Source organism: Saccostrea cucullata, unplaced genomic scaffold (genome assembly GCF_032062105.1).
Source record: "Saccostrea cucullata isolate Sc308-1 unplaced genomic scaffold, CSIRO_AGI_Scuc_v1 ctg128, whole genome shotgun sequence".
NCBI lineage: Eukaryota > Metazoa > Mollusca > Bivalvia > Ostreida > Ostreidae > Saccostrea > Saccostrea cuccullata.
This window is the reverse complement of record NW_026935471.1, coordinates 375,673-398,547: the sequence shown is the minus strand read 5'-3', so window position 1 is coordinate 398,547 and position 22,875 is coordinate 375,673. Positions and strand designations below refer to the sequence as shown.

Below are 22,875 nucleotides of genomic sequence, written 5' to 3'. Positions count from 1 at the left end.
CAATTCACTGTGGTGTAAGCATAATTTATCATAAACGTGTTTGCTATAAACATGTTTTACCGTATCCATCTATTATAAAATTAGGAAATAGTGTTAAAAAAGAAGCTATAGTGAATTAAAAGTTGTGAGACAGCAAGTTATCAGGTCATATTTATAGGTAAATAAATATTCTGAATGACAATTGATTTATATACATAAAGAGTCCATATTTCTTTAAAATTCACCAGTTTTGAAAAAGAATGACGCACAGCCAATATACAGACCCTCCACTCGAATCAAGGCTCCATTTCTAGGTGAAATCTAAAAACTAACTGTCCACCTCAAACATTTCTCCTTCTTATCAAATGTAATCCTCAGCAATAATAAAATTCTCCTTCATCACTTGGACAAATACTATACAGCTTCTGACAAAGCTAGGATTCACATTAGGACTCAAACCAAACTTTTACACACGAGGCTCTCCATACAACAACTAAGAGCTCCGGCAGTGAACTTTTAAAAATGTCTAAATTCTATACCACAAATATTGCAAACACAGAAAAATAGTTTTTTTTTTCATTACAACCAATCTCTCAAATGATTTCAAGTATAATGAGTATGGTTAACTCACAATAAATTTTGAAACTGCAGCTGCATTTTCCTCAGACAAGATGAATGTGGAATATGTATCACGACACTCTTAGTTCAGCTTGGTACAAGTTTCCTTATTCCTATACCCATACACAACGAATCAGAGCTGGTGGAAGTTACTTACAGTTTTTGAATATACAGAGGAAATTAGTTGATTTTTTCTTTATTTGCATCTGGTTTTTATGATATATATATTTTAGAAACTATATGTCATACCCATGTTTCATACCCACTCGGTGATTATTCAAAGCAAAAGAATTCCAAAAATGAATGCTTTGGATTTGGAATGAATTATTCCCCGACAATAAAATGTCACCAAATGAGGCAAAATATAAATAAACCCTGACACAACCATCACCTTTCTGACATATAAGGTCCACATAACTGATTGTGTGGAACAACTAGAAGTTATGTGTATTACTAACGAAGTTGATATGTATACATATGTACATCAATCTATTCATATTTTTCAAATTAATGAAGTTGACTACATAAAAGTCTTTAAATATGTATCATACCATTTCCTTTATTATATATACATGTACCATGAAAACATTTTTTCTTCCAAAAAACCTAGTACAAAAATTCCCTCTTAAAAATATTTCATTTTATTCAAAAGGATCACAGAGGAGCAAAAGGAGTAAAAGGGGTAAAAAAAAATAAATAAAATTTTATGAACATACACAATCAAAAACAAAGCTTTTTATTTACATGTATAATGAAATTAATTTGATTTAATGAGCAGAAGCCTGAATGCAGGTGCTCTGATAACACTACCAGCCCTTTAACTGTGCTCCTTCTTCATACCTGATAAGGCCGAACCTTTAAACATGCAATAAAACATTTAATGGATCTGTCAAATTCCTTTTCCTCTGATCATATTGTGTTACAATGTCTGCTCCTGGCCAAAGAACGACATACGACTTCGACACAGGTCTCAGAAAGGAAACTTTTAACATAACTGTGGACCGTTCTTCACTGATTCAGTGTTCGTCTGCTCCTTGTTTATAATATGGCCTCATTGTGAATCCCAAACTTCTAAATGCTACTTCCCTCTCTCAATTGATAAATTTTAGTAAATTGTACAAATTTTGCATCAAATTCAAAGAAGCTCATTAATACTTACATTTGCAACATGAATTGCACATTTAAATGCCTTGAAACAATCTACTACAACCCAAAACACATACCAAGTGGATGTCAAGCACAAAATCCAATATGGCTGCCTCCTTGTGCTAGCCGAGCCTCCGTTTAAACATTCAGCCGACTAGGAGAAAGGAAAGCTATTAACTGTGTATAAAAGACCAAGTTTTCTATAGCACAGGCTGTATTTAACTTCTCCATACAGAGGAACGTTTTGTCAACTACTTTTGGGTGACGCTAAGATTGTACAGTCTGTAATCTTATTAGTAATAAGTGAAGATATTTATATAGGGACTTTGAAGAACACAATCATTGCTATTGAGCGTTTTATCAAGTTAATATTTGTTTGTGTAGATATTACACTGGTATTTGAACTGTTCTAGGGATAATTATACAAAACTTATAGATCCCAAACAACCAATATTGTCTTATGCAAACCTCAAACAAAATAGCTCAAAAAGTTTACACAAGTGTGATACAACTGTCAATTCTAACTGATGCAATTATTTCATTGAATAATTATGAGTGGATTATGAGTGGCACAGGTTATTACTTTCAAATATGTAGGAACAATTCAAATGTTATTAATTTTTCTAAACTGCATAAGCCTTACTGGTAATTTTTCAGTGCCTTAATTCCAAATGCTTAGAAAGCAAATATATGTTTTGCAAAATTAATTATAAATTTGTTACTTTTAATTTTTAAATCTCATCAATAAAAAAATGATTTAAATTGAAAATTATATTAAGAAACATTTTAATTTAAAAGCTGGACACTATAGATGATTCTAAAGCAACTCGATATAAAAAATTTGGTGACTGAATCTTGGATGGTAAAATTAATGATCAAGTCTACTTTTGTAAGTATAATAAAGCCATATTTATATGATTTCTACATCCTTATTCTTTTAGCCATTTCACATTTCAAACAAAAACCGACCCTTTTTAAATTTGCCATGTCAGTGTTCTGTTTATAAGAACTTATATCATGTTCTATGAGTTCATCCCATTTTAAATTTGCCAAGTGAAAGTATACATTGTATAGGACAAAGGGGGCGAAAATAAAACAGCTAGGAGCCAAAATTTCACTGTTTACACACAATATTTAGACTTGCAAAAATGCAGAAAAATTAAAATTCTATTGTAAAACATAATGTGCCACAAGATCTTGCACTCAACAAAAGTAACCATTGGTAGAGTATTTTAATGAAAAGTATTGCTGCAAGAGTTTTAAGTTTGGTTTAATTATGTTAGTTGTTGATCTGCTTTCTGCATGTCCCTTTGAAAATTTTTCACTTATTATGAGAATACAACCAATTTTATTGTATTTTTTTCATGATCTTTTGATTACAGTATGACACTACTTCATATGAAATCAAGTTTGAATATGAATGATGGGTTTGAGGATTCAAAGACAGTTGGCATTTCTTTGTCATCATACACTAGCTTTCACCAAAACTTAATGGCTGGTGTGCATTATTATGGAACTCTGCATCATTTATCACTAGGAAAGTTATTTCCCCTTCAATATATAAAATGTAGTTAAAATCTCAACTTTGACCTGTGACAATCCAATTTCATTGAGAGTACCTGCTAACATGGGAAGAAGACAGAAGTTGTGATCTTAGAAATACATGACCAAGACATCTATAATTTTCCCCATTTAAGTGGCTGGTGCTTTGATTATCAGATCATTGTACCCTGGAACCACACTGCAGCTCTATAATTAAGACAGCCAAATGGACCCTTAACTCTTCTTCTGGCATTTTCCTTCATTCAACCAAGCCCCAGGAAAGTTCTTTCTATTTCTGATGCATCATCTCTTAACAAACCCATGTCTTGCAGTTCAACCATAAACTGAAGACCAATCAAGCATGCTTGGACAAATCAGAATTTTGTTTCTGCAAAACATACATGGCCTAACAGCTGTTGTTTACAATTGTCAACAACCTGAAATTCTGTTAATATCACAGCTTAGACACGGAGCTGCAGGAAAATTAAATCCGCTTTTCTTTTGCCCCATTCTCCTGTCATTAAAATGATGCAATATGTGTGTTTGAGTAAGAATGGTTGCACACGTTGCATGCATGCAGGTGCTAGCATCAAACAGCAGTGAAAGATCCAGTGGCAGGTATCGGAACACGGACGTGCAGCAGAACTTAATCATAGCGACCACTCTGTAGTCAGCTTATACTTCCATCAAACCAGCACAAAGAGGCTATGTCGTTTTTTGTAATTTTCCCTGAATGTACAACAAATTGAGACAGGAAAGTATTATTGATTATGTTAATTCTGTATCCCGACTCCACGCAAATTAAGTCTCAACCACAGCACATGGTAAAGCTGGAGTGAAATGTGACAAGCTGGATTCATATCCCCCTTATTCTGGTATTGAAGAGCAATAAATTTCAGTGGGGTGGATCGCAGATAGAAATAGATGATCCCATATAATCATCCGTTTATTTGTCGTCTTTTCACTCGTCCACAAAAGGAAGCCCTCTATAATGGTTTAATAACAGAGGCCACAGAAAGCCGAAGCTGATCTCTGCTGTCTACACACTTGATTCACTGCGCTGGAGATTCAATGTCGAACCTTATAAATTCAGTTCATGTCGAAAACAGTGTTTACAAGTAGCTTTATCTTACAAAAGAAAAGTGATTGATTTTTTGGTGTGCCCATTATTATCTTCCATTTAACTGTTTTCTCCTTGCCAGATTTAATTACTAAAACATCACATTAACTACTCCGTCAATAACTTAGGATCTTAAAAATTACATAGATATGACTTTAATGTCACTATCACAGTTTACAATGAATGTTACGCAATGCAAGGTATTAAGTATTCCATTTTAATACTGTATGCATTTTTACATTTTTTTCCTAATTATCAGGAACAAACACGCCAATTTTTTATATGTTTTTGTACGATAAATCATTTACATAACTCTCTACACATAAGGTGTAATATCATAATTAATAAACATGACTACATTATGACACATATCAAATGACTTACCACAGCGCATTAAATAAATGTCAGCGAAAAGGAAGCCATGGCTTCAGATTCTTCTACTTATACATAACATAATGTCACATAGATACCGAACATGATATGTTATGTCACTAAAAGGAGATTCCCTCACTCAGGCTGGCCTTCTGAATTATCATTTTAATATTAAGTTCTCCATTATCATTTTTGCTGGATTCATATATTAGAATTTAAAATATTTTACACAGCATAGCAATAGTTTATAAAAAATATGACACTAGTACAATAAATCACTCGATTAAAAAGTTTCTCCCTGATATACCCTATTTTCTTCAATCAGTGTATTTGCAAAATAAGTTTTATAATATATGCTTTATAATTAATTAATTTTTTTAAGTGGACACTTTATAATTTAAAAACATCTACTCTGTTAATTTAAGTAGATCAAGGAAGCAAAAACAAATTACTGTATAAATTAAATGATGCTTCATTATTAAAGGAAGTTGGGGAAAGAAATTTTCTAGGAAATTCTATCTTTTGCCCTCCAATGAAATTAAAATTGTACAGAGAAACAGATCACTCATTCAATACAAATTTATGAAATGCTTGGATTTGACAATATTATTCTTTTTTCCAGAGTATAATTTGTCAATAATTTAGATGGCATATAGTTCACTTTGCAACAAATATGTCAAAATACAGGACCCAGGGTGAAATATCTGACTGTCCTTGTTGAAACCCAATCTCATGTGTCTCCTAAAATAAATTCTCATATCATTGTGCTGTAACCACCTGATACAAAAAGCATGTCTAGCGAAAGCTTAAACAGCAATAATCTGTGATAATCTTGGAATCAGCCTGGTGAATGCTCTTGACTGAGTGACAGTAACTAAATGGATTGTACAGTAAACCCACACGGCCTTAACCATACCCACACGGCCTTAACCATACTGCTAAAACCCCTATGTCCCAGAAACAAAACTATGCATATCCTCCATGTAGCAGTGCAAGTCTTTTAAATTTCATACACAACAACTCTGCATAGGAAGAAATGACAGGGATTAAGATAAGAAAATAATGAAATAGCTAGAGCCCGCTTACCCAACAACCGAGCAGATATAGGAGGGAGGTCGATCGATTGATTTTTCACTGAAACAAATCTCTTGTTAATCAGACAAGTATATCACACGTACATCAGATCATCATAAGCGGGATGTATTTACAAGGAGTACAGGGATATTTTAACAACAATCTAACAGCACTGAAACTTTTGATAAAACTAACAGTACTTCCAGATAAAGCTGATACCTGTAAACAACTTGTCAACTGAAATACTTCTGATAACCCTCACCCTGTAAATAAGATTATCTCGCATGTGTGGGGACAGCCTTGTATTAGCTCATGTGCTAGTATGAGATTGTTTACACTGGTCGAGATAACAAAACGAAGATATTTGGAACACTTCATATTGCTTAGTGTTTATAACCATTCAAGAGTTATTCCCCTTACTCCAAGACAAATCGTAGCATTGAAGTTTTTTTCTTTTTTTACACATAACACATTGCGTTAAAAATTTGCTTAATTTTCTTTACATAAACTTAACTTATTAGATGAATGCAAAAACAATTCATTGATAATTTTAAAAAAAAACTCAAAACTCAAAAATTTTATAACCTATGAACATGACTTTCCTGAAAATCATGACTTGTCCACAAAATATTTCACAGTTGATCCACTGAAAGCTAAATCTGTAGAAAGGAAATGATCAGAGGAGAAATTTAACTGAACAGAGAGAACTGTCACTGCCAACATATTGCTCCAGACAACTTCAGAAGTTTTTTTTGCTAAAATTAATACCATCTCACAACAAAAACCATAAATCATTCCATTTCTTTTATGATTTATACATTCATGTTCAGCTTATCTCTGATTCAATTCACTACTGACAGACATATTTCTCTCTGTTCTGTCACCTCTAAACGTTTCCTTTTTATGAAGTGTACTATTGATCCAATACTCCGGCATGTTTAACAAATAAGATCAGTGCTGGCTGTAATTCTGTCATAATTGTTAGCATTAAAATCCCCCATAAAGGACAGCAGTCAAGCGTTTACTTCATAACATGTCCACAAAGGCAGGCTTGAAATTGTAGTCATATAGGGGAGGAAAGGTGAAGATATGATTGTAACAAAAGACGCCTTAAAACACAACACTGACAAACCTCTGATGGTTACTTACAGATAAGTTTTTCCCTCTGTCTATAAGATATACTTCATCCAAGTGACCTATTACTACTTCTCAAAGACCTTTACTAATTGTTTCTTACGAATTATCTATTAGGCTAACATCTTCTGATAAAAACCTAGATGACTTGTCATTCTTTTATCATATTTTTTAAAAATGTTTAGCAAAAGGCTAAATTTTTAGAATAAATTCATTTTGCTGCAGTTAAAACTACCAAAAAGAATAAAAAGGACAACTTCAAACAGCATAGCATCCATGCAAAGCAAACAAATTTCTTCCAATCTACAAAATATGCTTTGATTTTTTACATCTTTACAAGATATCACAGAAATACTGTAAGCTTTTGATTCCTCCATTTAGTTCAACATATGCGTGGAAGCGGATTGCAAACAGCTGCACAATACTGGTGCAAGTTTTAATTTGTAAAAGTGAACTTCATACATATTTAAATGTTGATATATTTGTAAACTGGCACTGTTGGCTGACATGCTGGAGCAATTACCCCCAGATCTCCTGCTGTTGGAAATGTGGAAATAATCCCTCAGATTTATTTTGTATGGAGGTGTTCAACTCTCAATTATCTGTATCAGTCTGGGTGGTTACCAAACTCAATTGAGGCGAATCTGGATATAAAAGCATCTGTTGTCCCCTCTTTTTTTTCAATATTAAATTTTAAAATTAATTACAAATAAATTTATTAACAGATTTTAAAATGAGTTAAATTTATCCTTTAGAGGTTTGAAGAGACAGATCTCATAAAACACACTGATTCTGTTATTTATTACAGTGTCAGAAATGTTTTTATACGAACATTGATCTTTTAGAATATCTCATGAATATTCGTGAGGATGTTTAGCAATAAAATACATCCCCCGGGACCAGGAATCCTTCCTGCTGTCTTCAATGAGATGATCTACCTTGGGCCATCATATTAAATATATATAGAATCATTATCAATCAACAAATGAATTCTTTTTTTGCATTGCTTTCAAACAGTGAAACATAGCCCTTCATCATTGGTTATCTGATCAAAAAAAATCTGGAAACTGCTATAAAATATTCAGTATTCTCTATTACAGTGTAATTTCAGTGTAGACCATATTGCAGTGCTCAGCAAGATGTATTGAATTCATACGAGTTCATTTACATATGTCTGACAAATGGCACGTGATTATCTTTGTGATGGGGGGGACAAGTTTGTTATATGGGTAATTTGTTACATGATATCAAAACGCTAGGATCACATTACTAGGATGTGTGATAAAAATGGTTGTTATCAAGTGTGCATAATACGGTATAATGATATGATAATCAATATCAAACAAATAACAAAGAGAAACTCTAAATTAACGGATCGTTTTTGTTTCAGTTGGTGGTTATAGATATAACTCCTACAGTATTGCTGTGTTTGCTTTTAAACCCACATAGTTATGTAACAAACAGCTTTATAGGGAGAAATCAGTTACGATAAACATTTGTTTCCTAGAACTTTTCAATATTTAATCAGTAAAGTCATTCCATAATAATTTTTCTATCTGTTGCAAGCTAATAAAATACAGACTAAAACTCTTCTGTAAGTTCTGATAATATCGACATGAACCCCTCAATTCTTAGTGCCATTAAACAATTACTTACAGTCTCCTTTCCTGGGAACAATTCTTTTCTGATCTTGAAGAAATCTTTTCCATAAGTTCTTAAGCCTTTCACAAAGCGTTTCTGAAATAGAAAAATGAGAAATAAATTTGATATATATGTACAATGATGTGAGTCTCATGTTAGCAACATTTTTCGGGATCTGATTTCTATTCTGTACACAATCTATTTTGTTCATTGTGTGCAGTCAAGTTACATACAACATTAAATTACTGCCCTTAACTTGTTAACCACACTTAGGTGTGTGAATAAACCCAGCATATAGTTTTTCATAAAAAAGGCATGTGTTGCCATGTTACCTACGTATTACAAATTGTGAGGAATTTTAATGCTACAAATAAGTGTCCAGTGAGCCAGTTTATCTGATTAATGTTAAGACAGTGTCTCAGGTAGCCAGTAGAAAGCAATATACATAGATCCAGACCTCTCAGGTGTACATTACCTTTACCAGGTATCTAAGAAATAGGGGCACTTTTCTGTTACAGGGCAAGGCATGACTTAATGTGTACAAATTATCTTGGCTTTACCAAACATTACATCAAGTGATTGCCAATGTTATAGAAAACTCTAAACATCTTCAACAAACGTTCAAAACTGCTACCAAACATTCACCCAGCCAGCTTTTGATAAGTCACTTCGAATTACTTTATTTAGCCAAAGATCCAAACCCGACTTCAAGTGTCCTATAACTTGTTAATCCTTATTTATAACCATTAAACACCAAACTGTCTAGCAAGCTATTATCCTATCGGAATGGGGTCTAAACAGATTAGCAAGGCTTAAATCTTAAGAATTACACCTCAGGAAATCAAATCTACATATCATGTTGCCTCAAAAAATCATTTCAACATATTAATCCTAAAAGGACTTGAAAATGAATCCATGTTTTACACATTAGAAGGATCCTGAATTTTTTTTATTTATATACCACATGCATTGAAAGTTTCAGGATTTTTTTCCTATCAGAAGTGAGAGACATTGCATTAAAAAAAAAACAATATTAATCCTACAAAAAAACCTATACTATGACATATTTTACAGTCAATAAACATGTAGATTTGCATTAATGATTGATGTGCAAGTTATATACTGTGACTGTTCTCTGACTACGTATTCTCTGAACCCTCTTTCTTCTTTGTATTCTATTTCTATATCGCTAACTACTGAGAGAATTAAACAAACAGCCTTTATTACTCACAGGAAAAAACCAATATGACAATGTATTCTGAGGCTTTAATCACGTTGCTTTATGCATTTCAAATTAAAGGTATGAATACCCAATGCACAGGCACAAGAAAGAGAGAGATCAAATATTTACATTCTACAAATTTGTTCAATTACCGAGGTGTTTATAAAACAAGATTTTCCTTGGAACAAAAAGAAATATGTATCCTCTTGGTAAAAATAAATTCTAACAATATTGAAATTTACCATTTAAGCTGATACAGTGTGTACAAGAGATTTCCATGTTTTAATTACTGGCAGGAGATTTAAATGAGAAGAAGGTAACATAAAAAGGTCTAACTGAACCACAAACGCTTAACTATGTCTGACATTTTAACGATTTTGAATGATTTATGGCCATTGACAAGGGATGACTGTAAAATTATATATTCTTCAAAGAATGCTCTTCAAAAAAAATTTCAAAGTGAATGGCCAATGAGGACATTAAATATCAGGTTTTTAATCCTTTTTTAAAAAAAATTATTAGAAATATGTTTTGGTTGGTTTACAAGCTTTAAAATCCACCATCAGCAATTTAAATTTGTATATGATATTCCTATTAAAATTTTAACAAAAAATCTTAAATAGAAACTACTAACAAATGATACTGTTATCTGCACTAAAATCCTCTTATATTTTAAAGTGTTTGTATCTCAGTACAAAAACAACAACACAATTAACATACTATTGCAATAAATAAAATGTCACATCCAAATTCACTATCATGTTTGATTGATCTACAGGAAAAAAGAAACAGGCTAGTCCTATCTAGGAATTCTTTTGTTTACTTATGAATCACGACTTCTAACTTAATAAGTCAACTTCATCGTAAACAATGAAATTGAATCTGTGAAAATTTAACTAATGAAAGCTGTGATAGGAAATGCAGTCGGCTTGCTAAATTTGCATGTTCTAAAGACATAATTGTAATGGGAAATGGATAAAATCCATAATTTACATGATCCTAATTGGTTTTTAAAGTCACTGGCTAGGATCTTTATTGATTTGCAGTGAAAGATGGGAGCCCAAATCTATTAGATTTCCTGCGTTTTATGAGGAAAAGCAGAGCCAATGGCTTTCATACACACATTTTCCCACCTTGCGTCTACTTAATCATTCAAAGAGAAAACAGGGCCTGGAATATAATGGAACAAAAGGGTGCCTTAAAGGGTATCTAAGTATACTTTCAACCACTACAGAAACTTTATGAAACCCTAGAATTTAAATTCCTGCCACAATACCTGAGCCTCTTTCAGCATTATTCTTTATCAGAAAAGTCCTTCACTTTATCAGGGGACTGAAAAACCCTGGCATCTGATAATAACTGTTTGGGCCACTTTATTTTATTTGACAGACAAAACATTAGTTTTATTATTTTACTTTACGAGCTTAAGATCCCCAGCTCCAACAAAAAGAACGATGTCAATTAGATCATGCTGAAAGCCCTGAGGTTTATCATCCAACATCCCCCTTTTGCCTCTCACTCTAGGAACATCCTCCCCGCTACGAATTAATCACACCAGATATCGCCTAGCATGCTCTCCCCGGCTTCTCAAACAGAAACATTCAAATTGTTTTGAAAACTGAGAAAATTGAGAAAATGCAACAGAAAAAGAATAAACATGGTAGCTGGAGCATTAGGGGGATAGAGGGACGGAGCCGTTTATCTCCGCTGTTTGTTTCTTTGCTGGGTGCCCCTGGCATCTGAGAATCTGTTTTCTGTCCATGTTGCTGTACAGAATAAATCTCTTTCAAACAACAAATTTTTTTCCAGCATGAAAACCAGCAATATTTACTTAAGCCTCAAATTGTGTACTGTATTTTTGGATCTTTTACATCAAATAAGCAGAAGAGATAAAAACAAGGAATTGTAGACAAATCAAAGCTTCCCATGTACATGTGGTTAGATTCACCTTCTTAATAAAAAGGAACTTAGGAACCTTCAAATCAAAGGTTTTATTTTATCAATAAATTGTTTCAGTGAATGTCAAAAAGCAATTCTCACTTGTGTCTGCTTATTCGTTTTTTTTTTTAGGTTCCTGCTCTGAAAATTCTAAGTCAAAATTCTCATATATCAGATGCATGCAGTGCAGATGCAAACTTTTTTTTTTCTCTCTCAGACATATCATAACAAAACATTAACTGTACAAAATATTTCAATTACCATTTGTTTATATATATAAACTTGATTATGAAATCCCTAATAGACTCTACATTATACAGGAGAATTTAATTTCACAGCAATAAACAGCAATCTTTTCATAAAGTTACCATTCATCATTCTCATTACATTTGTCAATGAAATAGAAGTCTGGCCTAAAAAATGAAAATGAAAGAGACCATGCATGCAGATGCACATATAATTGGGAACAGTTACAACCCTACTTAACATATCATTTGACAAGATGGGTTTTTTTAAAGCAATTTATCATGTCTTCATCACCAGGCCTTCTTTAAATGTGTATCACCTGCAATTCCTATTTATCTTAAAAGATCTCCATTAACATTTTGTATTATAAATCTATTAATACATGCTTTTAATGGGAAGAGGCGCCAAGCCAAGCTTCAAATTAAAAAAGCAATATACATTATAAAAAAATTCAGCCATTACATTCTCTGTCAAATTTTTACAACTTTGCTTTTTTCGGTCTATCCAGAGCTATATCATCATCTTTCCTTGCTCATTGCATACATTACCAGACCTTTAATAATCCTATTTGATTGAGCTTGAACTTCATTTAGATTTTTTTTTTATCTTCACAATTATCTTACTAATTTTAAGCATTTTTAGGGGGGGGTTATAAAAATTAATAAAATACTTTTCTCTCAGCAGCCATTGCCAGATTGATCATATTTTTAGACTATATATCTAATACTAGAATAAGATATTGAAGATCCAGTAAATTACAGTATGTTGTATGTCTACTTGTTAATTACATTGTATGTCTAATACTAGAATAAAACATTTACGACACTTTAACTGATTAACTGTTAATTGTATACTCACCAATTCATCTTCTGTCCATTTCTTCTCGATGCTGCGGAGGGCAGGTGACTTGACCAGTGCTTGCAGCGCCTTTCCATGGTCGTAATTACACCGATGAAGCTGTTATCAAAAATTATCTCACATCATTGCACGCTACTTGCTACGGATAAAATATTCATTATGTTCACTTATACTCTGTCATTTAAGGGCAAAACTATCCTCCATAAAATACATGAGAGGAACAATATCTTTTGGTATCATAACTTGAAAACCTATCTGTCAAATACCTCTAAAATATTCATCAAATTATTGACAGATTGCTATCTGTCATGTGCTAAGTTTTCACGCCAGTAATTTAATTTTTGTCAGAGTAATCTTGTAAAGTAGCTGGAATTTGTCATTGTGAACTTCTGATTTGTGTGATTAAATGACAAACCGTATCCATGGCGTTCATGGTGGTTTCATCCATAGAAGCTGCCTGGCATCCGTCTTCTGTTGACCCTCCGTCACACATGCCCGCGAACGCCGCCACACTTCTACAAAATTCAATACGGCCTCATCATCTCAGGGAACCCACTATTTCAATTAACTCTCTCTCAGCACTCACAATAAGACCCATTCCTTTTGTGCCTCTTCAAGTCTTATTCTTTTTATCTCCTTCATATAGGTTTTCTTCATAAGATAATAAGCATTATCTTTTCAGCTCAATTTTTTCTTGCAGTCATATTTTTTTTGTAATTCCATATTGCACCTTTGAGCATTTCCAATACACCCATAAAAAATGTCAAACAAAAAATATTTCTCTCTAAGAAATAGATAAGGGAAATGCCTAAATTAAATTACAGGTATTTTTACCAGTTGTCAATTTTTGTGGGAGATTCAGAATTAAATAAAAATATCAACAACAAAGATAAGGAAATCTAAATTGGTTACCCATATCCAGTAGTGGCAATAATTTGAAAATTTTGATTCAAAAAGTTTTCAACATGGAATATAATTTAAATATTCAAGGGACCAATATTTATTGATTGGTTTAAATTGAAAGATTGTGCGCAAGTGATTTCATGGGCATGCAAACATCTTGTGCTGAAATATGATCTAAATAATCAAAATTTGTATGGATCTTTAAAAATGTTTGGGCAAGGGATACCCATGAAATTCTTGAAAAATTGAACAGTAAAACAAAATTGTCTCCCCAGTATAAAGGTATTATGGGTGGATTGTCAAAAAATAGTTATCAGATAATACATCCTCTATGCTGGTTCCCAATACATTGGTTCCTACCTTGCTGCCCTGAGGTACATCATCAGGTCCCCGTCCCCGACAGAGAACGGGCGCCACCGAAGCTCCTCCCACTGCTCCGGGTTCTCTGGCATTTGACTGGGAGGGACATCTCGCCTGAATTCAGGCAGCCGAGCCTAAAACATATAAAATTAAATGGTTGCAATGAGTAAAGAAGCAAACAAAAGAAGACTTTCAAAATCATTTTATTAATAAGCTCAAAGCCTCAAATACAATGTCCAGAATGTCAAATGGTGTCTGAACTTAAATATAAGGTCAAAATTGAATTGAATTCGATCTGCAATGCAATGGTTGAAAAGTTTTGTTTTGTTATTTTTTAAATAATAAATTAGTGACATTGACTTTGTAATAAAAGGAGGAAAATTTGCAATTATAAATTTGAAGATAAAAGTACAGAAAATACACACTTATAGCAAATATGCATAATGTATTAATACTTAGATCAATTTAAGTGATTTTCACTCCCCATGGATATAAAATATATTATGAACTTTACAGATATATCATATCACATTTATACCAAATTAAAAATGGTCATTCCCCGGCACTTCATTATAATCAAGTTTTACTGTATCCAGACATGATGTTAACAGATGTTGTTATCATCCTATTACGACATAACTCCTATCTTCTGCACAGGGAAAAACATATATCTACCATACATGTGAAAATCAATGCAAAAGGAAAGAGAAATGTAAGAACTCATCAATGAAATTCATTGTTTTATATAGCTATTTTGATAGAATCAAATTGCCCATGCAAACTGATCCAGATACAAATCATAACATTTCTACAACTGAAAAATGCAATGTCAATATAACAACATTTGTCTACTTATCATCACATCTTACAGTTTTACATGGAAATGAAATCTATATGAGGAAAAAGCTATCAGCTTGCAGAAGATTGCAGCGATGTTTAGGCACACTGTGTACCATGATATACACAGTAGGCGGAAACAGATAACGGAGGATTTTATCACTCTTTATTTGTACAAATCAGCTAAAGAGTTTTTAGGAAGCCGATTTCCCTCCCTAGTGATACTTAATTCAGCCACGATTGATCAACGAATCAATGTGAAAGAGTCAACAAATGCAGAGACAATTTGACAAATATTTCTGACACCATCATAAAAAGGTTCACCTAATCTCTATAAGCTTAGAAATCAGAAGCGGACATCACATCTGACAAACTTGAAAATGTCTTAGATTCGATTTTCTAGATGGTACCCCAGATATTGGCGTATTTCCCCCTTTCACCTGGATAACAAGACTTTACATGCACCTTGCATACATCAAACACTTGTAAAGCTAAACCCTAAACACACATTTCAAAAGATACTTCAAAAGCTGACAAAAATGTGCCTGTGAAATATATTATGTACATTTTCTTATTACCCAGAAATCAATCATTGAGTCGTAGTGGTGGCCCAATATTGTCCGCTTTTACTTTTAAAATAACACCTTTAAGGAATTAAGATGTTCATTACGATTGGATGTAATGTTTACCATCTTGCTATGGGTACAACACTTATCATTAAAGCCGCGTCTAAGTATTAAAAGCAATTTTCATAAAATCAACACACTAATAAATCATTTATTACATCAATAAAATACAGGGTTTATATCTCTGTAAGCTCTGCAGACCCTCGTAGCCTTTAAGAGATTTCTATAAAGTAAAGCACCACGCAGACAAAAATCTTGTTAAACATTCCTTAGATAATGCAAATATAAGGCTACATAAAATCAGTCACGCTAAGCGCAAACCTTAAGCAAATGAACAGCTAAAACATAAAAAGATTCAAACACACTCTTTCCATTATTAATAGATGCTTTGTAAAAATGCCAAAAAATGTTTGATCTTTACTCTTTTTTTTCTGCGTACTTTTTAAAAAAAAATTCAATCATCAGTGAATATAAAGCCATTGTTCTCCAAGATCTATACATGTGCAGGAAGTGCATCACATCAAGGACGACAGATTTAACGTCAAGTAAAACAAGGAACTACATATGTATTTAATTCTAGATCCCACTTAGATCGAGACCAATCCTTGTCCTCCTTAATAAAGCCACAATCACAAAGGACGACACTACAGCCCAAAAAATTTACACCCACTTATCCCCATTGTGGTGGCAAATTTTCTCCGATTTTAATTCATAGTGAAAGTAACCCACGGAGATTCAAATTACTTCCCCTTGCTAATCTGACAAGTGTAATAGGAAATTTTAATTACTTGAATTCTTTATATTTTAATTATCCTTTGTTAGACCATTTACTTAGCTGAAGAAAAAATAAATAATCAAACCGAAATTGGCCCATTTACAAGGTTGGTTTGAAAATCAACACTCAGTCGATTAGCTTTTAACATGAATGTGTATAATCAGCTCAGTTCAAGTAATTGAGAAAACTTGTTTAAATGGCTTAAAAAGTTGATAGTGCTCCCAAAAATAGCTATTATCTCCTCTCATGCATAGAAACATGCTTTTTGTTTATCTTGCGAAATTTACTGAGAGTCATCTTTTTTGACAAGATTATGGATTGCTTGCTGTATCTTAAGGGTATAATTTGCCTCCTCTACACTGAAATTCTCATTTCAAAAAGTATCGATTACAAGACTAACATAATACCACCCAAATATTCCAGTATCAACTCATTATTAAATGAATCATGTTTGATATACAGCCAGGTATCATCCCAGATAGCTTTATCATGTATTTGATAATACAATCAATTTAAAAAAATATCACTCCTTTTGCAAAATATTTTTTAAGCATTTAAAAATCTTACAAATGAAGCTAAAAACTATAGAGAAAAACAAGGTTGTGTTATTGGATTTGACTATCTTATCCTACTCCTTGTTTTTGCACGATCATTGTGTGAGTAAAAAATTTAAACTACAGGTAAAATATTACTCCTTTTCATTGATATAAAAATTACCTAGCTGACATAATAATACTTGGTGGTATCCTTTACTACTTTTCTTCCACATGACCAAGATGAATGACAGACAGTACAAACCCTAGTGGATTCTGTAGATCACACAAAAGATACCTGGAAGGTAAACAGACAGGTAAAAATCTCACCTGGTGGCTCGGCCCCACTCGAATCTCGCCCTGCGTGGTGGCCAGTCTCTTGGTTTTCGGGTTATATTCTAGTACATAGAAGAAAGTGTCCTCTCGTGGCTTGAAGTTCTTCGCAGAATAGATGTCTTGGAAGTGCTCAACTTTACACTTTCCCCTACAATTTATTAAAGAAAAGAGACTGCTGTATTTTAAATCTTTTCAATTTTGTGTTCAATTGTACGTGATTCGGAGTCTTTTTTGTTATATTGTATTTGTATCTATACAAAGCACCTAACGCTAGGATGAATTAGAATTTAATATGTAAAAAGCACAGGAACATAAATCCACTGTTCCATACTTAATGACACTTATTTAATAACAGCTGACAAAAATGATCTTTCATGTATCACTGTTTACTGCTAAGCATGCGATATATCAATGTAATGGATCACATTTTTCTCCTGTGAGCTAGTGTAAATTCTCGAGATTTTTTCATGGTAAATTTCTTGAAGCCAAGCATTTGTGAAAAAAATAACTCTATAAGTAAGCGCTATCTGCAAATTGTACCTTAATTTACTCTAAAGACGATGAATATATGCATTTAAATAAATTTAAAAACTATTTTTAAGTTGTTTTTTTTAACATGATTATAGCATGTTTCTGTCATACACTATAATGGAGGACGTACATCATACAGAGATTATAAATCCATAACATGTTACTTAGGAAAAGGTAATTAATTACATGAATAAATTCATTTGAATGCATAATTTGCCATATTTGGATTTTACACAGAGAAAAATAAGCACTAGCTAACTTCCCAATCAGACTATTGTATCACCAGTGATTTTTGATTGGTTGTTTTAACCAGAAGTCTCTGTTGAGACTGTAGCTCTACTGGTTTGTACTTATCAAAAACCATTGCACTATTTTATGTATCTTTGTGTAGTCTACTTGTGTGCCAACTTATTTTGAAATCAAACTAAAACTGTAGAAGGAGTAGCATTTTAAAAGAATTTCACAGAAAATTCTATTTTTAGTAACCATGGCAACACCGTTCATTCAAAAACCGATGCAATTCTATCTTAGTGTAGTAATGTGTGCCAAGTTATATTGTAATCAGACCAAAACTGTAGAAGGAGTAGCGTTTTAAAGGAATTTCACAGAAAATTCTATTTTTAGTAACCATGGCAACACCGTTCATCGAAATCAAAAACCGATGCACTATTCTATGTACCTTAGTGTAGTCTACTTGTGTGCCATGTTATATTGAAATCAGACCAAAACTGTAGAAAGAGTAGCATTTTTCAGGAATTTCACAGAAAATTTGATTTTTAGTAACCATGGCAACACCGTTCATCGAAATCAAAAACCATTGCACTATTCTTTGTATCTTAGTGTAGTCTACTTGTGTGCCAAGTTATACTGAAATCAGACCAAAACTGTAGAAGGAGTAGCGTTTTTAAGGAATTTCACAGAAAATTCTATTTTTAGTAACCATGGCAACACCGTTCATCGAAATCAAAAACCGATGCACTATTCTATGTACCTTTGTGTAGTCTACTTGTGTGCCATGTTATATTGAAATCAGACCAAAACTGTAGAAAGAGTAGCATTTTTCAGGAATTTCACAGAAAATTTGATTTTTAGTAACCATGGCAACACCGTTCATCGAAATCAAAAACCATTGCACTATTCTTTGTATCTTAGTGTAGTCTACTTGTGTGCCAAGTTATACTGAAATCAGACCAAAACTGTAGAAGGAGGTAGCGTTTTTAAGGAATTTCTCAGAAAATTCTATTTTTAGTCACTATGGCAACACCGTTCAAAGAAATTAAAAACCGATGCACTTTTCTATGTATCTTAGTGTAGTCTACTTGTGTGCCAAGTAATACTGAAATCAGACTAAAATTGTAGGAGGAGTAGCGTTTTGAAAAATTGTTTACAGACAGACGGACAGCTAGACAGCTAGACAGACGGACGGACGCCGGACGCATTACTATCACATAAGCTCTTCTGGTCTCTGACTAGTAGAGCTAAAAATCAACCACCTGATGAAATTAATTAACACATATCGAAGATCACCACAAACCAACATTTGACACGAGCTAGATAAGTCACCAAGGTTTATGATGATTATTTTACTGAGGTTTTAATATTAAAAATATGAAATAAATCAAAAAGATTGGTAGAATGGCTTTAATTTGTTTGAGAAAATAAGGTTCTTCTAGCTTGAGGAACCAGATCTGAACAATGGGGAAGTTTGCTAGGAGCTTTTAAAGTTTATTTGCAAGTTCAGATAGGCATTCAATTGTAAACTATTTCATTTAATAAAACATTTACTACTTTTAAATTTTAATTAATGTTGGGGTAATTACTTTTAATCTATATGAACAAATAAACATAGCTAGCCTGATTAAAAGCCATCAAAAACAAGGTTGAATTGAAACACCTATAATAAAACATTTATTGACTTTTATGCGGTCACGTACAATCATTGAGGGATATTTAAGGACGTTGTTCACTTTTGCTGTGTAATGTACAATGTATAAGAACAACACATACTTGAGTTATTTAAGGGCTTCTCATATCATCACACACAATATACAGAATGTAATCCTATTACTACTCTATCACCCACACAAATAAAACTTAGCACTGGATTTTAGAGTTACAAAGAAATCTTTTTTTTAACTTCGTCCAAATAATTATTATATAGCTCATTTATATCGTTGGAAAAGGAAAAAAACCTCAAGAGCCATTCGCCCAGAGGTTACAAAATCTATGGAAGTGATATTGTTCAACTCTTCCTAACTAAAAATTTATAAAACTGATCATTTTCAGAATAAAATAATCTTATCAAGCTATTTACCTTAGGGCTTTCACAGGGTATGTATCGGAGGCGTTGGAAATGAAGAGTTCTCTGCTCTTGATCTTTGGATCATTCAAAGCTGAGTCTCGTCCTGTGCCTGAAAAATCAAATATATCAGAATTATAACCATTAAGTTATGTCCCATTTACTACAGTGAAACTTCACTATTTCCTTGTGAAAACATATCTGTGTAAATATACACACTTACTATAAAAGATGTGAATCAATTAACAAATTATTTATTGAACCTTCCACACAGCAATCCTCAAACTTGTATCAGATAAAGCACTAATAAAATCCTTGTTACAAAGTCCGAGAGTTACATACGTGTAGTAACATTTCAGGACAGGAACTGGTACAGAGCTAGCTAACAACAGGAGATTTACCCTCACTGCTTTATCATACTTCCACAAGTGTTTTCCTGACTACAATTTGTTATACAATCGACGACTCGCACCACCTTAAAAGCTTCCTTATTTTGTGTGTATTCCTGGCAATTAGCTCTATCCTGTTATTCAAATTTCACATCTCTCAAGTTGAAACCTATACTGCTCACTACCTTCCAAAGGAAACTCTTACAAATTACTTCATTTACATAAATCTGACAAATTTACAACTGCTCCGCTTTTGAAATACATAAAGTGATTAATTGTCACACATCTAGTATATAATTTCCTCAATAACTCTTGAAGACTGATTTTTTTAAATGTTTTAAAAAATTATTAAAACCTACAGTATCATAAATTATTTTCCTAAGACCTTTGAAATACCATGGCAATTTCTTGACTAACAATAATACTAATAGTACAAACAAATTAAGCATCATTTCTTAATGTACAACCTCTACTTAAGGCCATCACATTGGCATTCTACAGAATGGGGTCACTGACTGTTTGATGATAATATTACAATAGACACATTATAGTGTTTTTTGTGGGGGTTTTCTGTGTGCCAATATCTGTCATTTATATATACTCAGCCTTCATTACATTTTTATCTATGACAATCATGGCGGAGAATTTTTTATACTTCTACAAGTGAAGTTATTATTGCTAAGGCTTAGGATTATTTATTTTGTATCTGTCCAGGTGTATCTGCTGATTACTTAAAAAGATTTACCAGAAAGTAGAAAATAAAATAGAAAATTATTTTTTTTATGTCTCTATAGTTATAAAAGCTTTCTAGTTCTTAAATCCTAATGTTGTTCTAATGTCATCTTGTTTCTATTTTTAAATAGAATATGAAGTTTTATTGTTCTTCCTTAGATTGAATGGAATGGGACTTCGGCCTCATTCATTTTCTACAAAAATAAAACCCTTCAGAAAGAGAAATTCCCAACAGAATTCACATTACAAACATAAGAAGTTTTCTAGCTGATCTATACCAATGGCTTATTAAAAATCAATTTCCCCGATATCATTCAGCCTTAATGCTATTTGACAGATCATTGTGGGCTTTTATACCCTACCTGATAAATATCATGCGTCTTTCAATACTGGAGATTTAACTCGCCTAATTTAAATAACAGTTTATCTTCTCTCATGTCAATTTTACACAGATTAAATTTCAAGTACAAAGATTAGATTATAATGCAGTACAAAATACACTGAAAGGTCCTAATAGCAGTCAAAAATAATAAAAAAGAATGTTCATTTAGAAATAGGTAAAGCTATATGTTCATAAGTTAAAAAAAATGAGATAGTGTAAGTTCTAGGATTCTATCAAACACAAAATAACGGTTGAAATTTAATTCCTCATGCTCTAAGAAACAGTTTGTTTATCAAGTATGCTCAACAAGAAAGCATGTAGGCTGAAGGGAGAGAAAATTGTTTCTTCACCTCCCTGAGAGATTACAGGGGCCAAGTCCGATTTATTATCACGTTCTTCAATTGCTCACTCAACATTGACTCTGCAGTTTTCTTAAAAATTTAAATTTAACTGGTTGATTCCTATCTAAAACTTGGGTTAAATACGACTATCTTGAGAATTTAATCTTTGCACAGAGTATCAAACTTTAAATGTAGTTTATAATATTCCATTGTCACTTTCATTGAATAAACCACGTTTTAGTTCATCTATGGGATCGGTGCATATTAATTATGAGGTGATCACAATTTTTTTTAACCAACAAAATCCATAAGGTTCCTATCAGCTATAAATCTGGAACACAGAAAGCCAGCTAAAAGAACTAACCAATCAAAATCCCAGAGACCCTACAATGTCCCCTGGGAGAAAAAGAGATAAATTTGTTTCACACAATGTAATATATCATTTACCTGTTGAGCGGTCAGATAGACTATAGTTTTCTCCCCCCAGATATTGGTTTTCACACACAGTGAAACTGTTTACATAGTTAATTAAATCATACTGTTCTGTTTCACATGATTATTCTATCAGTTCTTAATCAATTAACTTTCACTGCAACATCTACAGACACAATGCCTGAAAATCACAAGAATTATGTGTTCCTTCAATAAAAATCAAGGATTTTTTTTTTTCAATCTACCCCATAGGGAACCCCTAATTGAAATCCAATTATTTACAGCAATTACCGCACACACACATTGCTGTGTTATCACTCTTGTTCTAGATGAAGCCAACATCAATTGCATGTTTTTCTAGGCTCTTAGCACCATTCATGCACCACACATATGCCACAGTATCAGACTCGCGATCTCTGAATTTCCCTCCAACATGAGGCATGTCAGATAATAAACTAATTCAAAGCCTGATCCTAAAGAGGTGGGTTTTCTCTTTTTACCCTATAACT

The 22,875-nt window shown here is 32.8% G+C and overlaps 1 protein-coding gene across 5 annotated transcripts in view; it reads right to left on the bottom strand.

The window, feature by feature from the left end:
- Positions 1-22,875, bottom strand: part of LOC134242952 (arginine-glutamic acid dipeptide repeats protein-like) — a 68,148-nt gene that overhangs the window by 16,387 nt on the left and 28,886 nt on the right. For 4 of the 5 annotated variants that reach the window (XM_062725157.1, XM_062725159.1, XM_062725158.1 and 1 more), the window contains 6 exons: positions 20,106-20,202; positions 17,255-17,408; positions 14,154-14,287; positions 13,306-13,405; positions 12,891-12,989; positions 8,642-8,722 (listed from right to left, as the gene is read on the bottom strand). In XM_062725157.1, coding sequence (XP_062581141.1) covers positions 8,642-8,722; positions 12,891-12,989; positions 13,306-13,405; positions 14,154-14,287; positions 17,255-17,408; positions 20,106-20,202 — 665 coding nt within the window. Of the gene's footprint in view, positions 1-8,641; positions 8,723-12,890; positions 12,990-13,305; positions 13,406-14,153; positions 14,288-17,254; positions 17,409-20,105; positions 20,203-20,313; positions 20,504-22,875 lie in introns of those variants that run through there. The other variant, XM_062725161.1, reaches the window with a different exon arrangement.